Here is a 1,395-nt window from a genome sequence, read left to right as displayed (position 1 = left end):
TAGATGCACAGACTGTTTCTGAAAAAAAACCTAGAAAAATCGCTACGTAAGTGCAGTCACCATTACCTGTAAATGAATTTGTCACTAAACATATTACCTATACTATAGGCATAATAATAATAAATGTTTATCATTGTATCAACATTTAATCTTAACTGTTCATATATGCAAATTAGTTATGGTAACTTTATAAGAAAACATGCCATTGAAAACACATATTTATTAAATACATTTATAATCCATAAAGTCTTCTCATTATCCTGTACAATGTAACCAACTCAATTTTATGATTATGTCGTCTTGCTTTTAAAGTCATTAAAATATATTCCAATAATACTACCATCATATGAATATTCACTGTAAAAGAAGTCTTCATATATTTCTATCGCATCGGTGTCTTCATGGATACATTGTTCCTCATCTTCTCCATTGTAACAGTCACGTGCTCCATCACAAACATATTCTTTTGGCAAACAAAAACCGCTTGCACATTGGAAGTACCTGTTGCCGGTAACTAACAAAGATATTAAGCAAGATGCATAATGTCAAGACTGTTCAATTATATCTCGATCATTAGAACATGTTATACACACACTCAGGAAGGGGCCTTACTCTTATATATATTATGTTGCAGTAGTATTAAGACAATGCACAACTTGTATTCAGCGCTTTCAAATGTATCTGGAAATGACCGTTTCGCTTAGCCCCGCGCCTTGGATCGCAAGGGCCACAAAAACACAAATTGAACGTATGAAACACATGTACCCCGGTATAATAAGACAAAGTGCTCTCTTTTCAAATAAAGACAATTGGTCTGGCTTAGATTCAAACCCCGATCATCTGGGTAGGACTGAGAAGAACGAATCAATTATTTGGCCATCTTTTTTAGTTGGAAACTTGATTAGAGTCCTGAGCTAGGAGAGATGAATTATAACCTGTTCTAAATGCGGTATTAATTGTAGTGTAATCATATTGCACAATGTTTCTTAACTTATTTTGTTATTTTCATTATTTTCGAATTTTTACTCGATACCGTTCTGTAAATTTGAGAATCAGGGGCGAATCCAGAATTTTTTCAAACAGGGGAAGGGGAACACATCAGTTTCAGATTAGATAAGTGAGAGAACATGACATTGATATGCATTGAAATTTTTAAAATTTAGTTGCAAAACGGGGCGGGGGGACGTTCCCTGTTTGTAGCGAGAAGCAAGTCTATTTCTCAAAAGAGCACATACTCTGTTTATTGAATAAACTTGTCAAAAGACGAACTCACCAATCTCAGTGATTGTGTCAATGTAGTCTTTAAACATTGAGATCCTGGTGTAAACACCGGGCCTAGACTGAAGTCCACACCCTACACCAAAACTTGTAATACCCACAAGGTACCACTTGCCG

General features: G+C 35.2%; 1 protein-coding gene across 3 annotated transcripts; it reads right to left on the bottom strand.

Annotated features, from left to right (window-relative positions):
- On the bottom strand, positions 1–1,395 carry LOC117117378 (relaxin receptor 2-like). 3 transcript variants are annotated; one of them, XR_004446898.1, is made up of 3 exons: positions 1,274–1,395; positions 341–514; positions 1–30 (listed from the first exon to the last, which is right to left on the bottom strand). XR_004446898.1 is itself a non-coding variant. In XM_033261655.1 (2 exons), exons 1-2 carry the CDS (start codon positions 1,308–1,310, stop codon positions 291–293), a joined length of 261 nt encoding a protein of 86 aa, XP_033117546.1. In that variant the 5' UTR covers positions 1,311–1,389; the 3' UTR covers positions 38–290. The 3 variants fall into 3 exon arrangements, 1 of the variants encoding a protein (XP_033117546.1); XR_004446897.1 differs by having other exon boundaries at positions 359–514; XM_033261655.1 differs by lacking the exon at positions 1–30 and having other exon boundaries at positions 38–514; positions 1,274–1,389.

Source organism: Anneissia japonica, unplaced genomic scaffold (assembly GCF_011630105.1).
Source record: "Anneissia japonica isolate Jap-2015-1 unplaced genomic scaffold, ASM1163010v1 scaffold301105_len1395_cov329_single, whole genome shotgun sequence".
NCBI classification, from domain to species: domain Eukaryota; kingdom Metazoa; phylum Echinodermata; class Crinoidea; order Comatulida; family Comatulidae; genus Anneissia; species Anneissia japonica.
The sequence above is the reverse complement of the archived record's forward strand: the minus strand, read 5'-3'. Positions and strand labels throughout refer to the sequence as shown.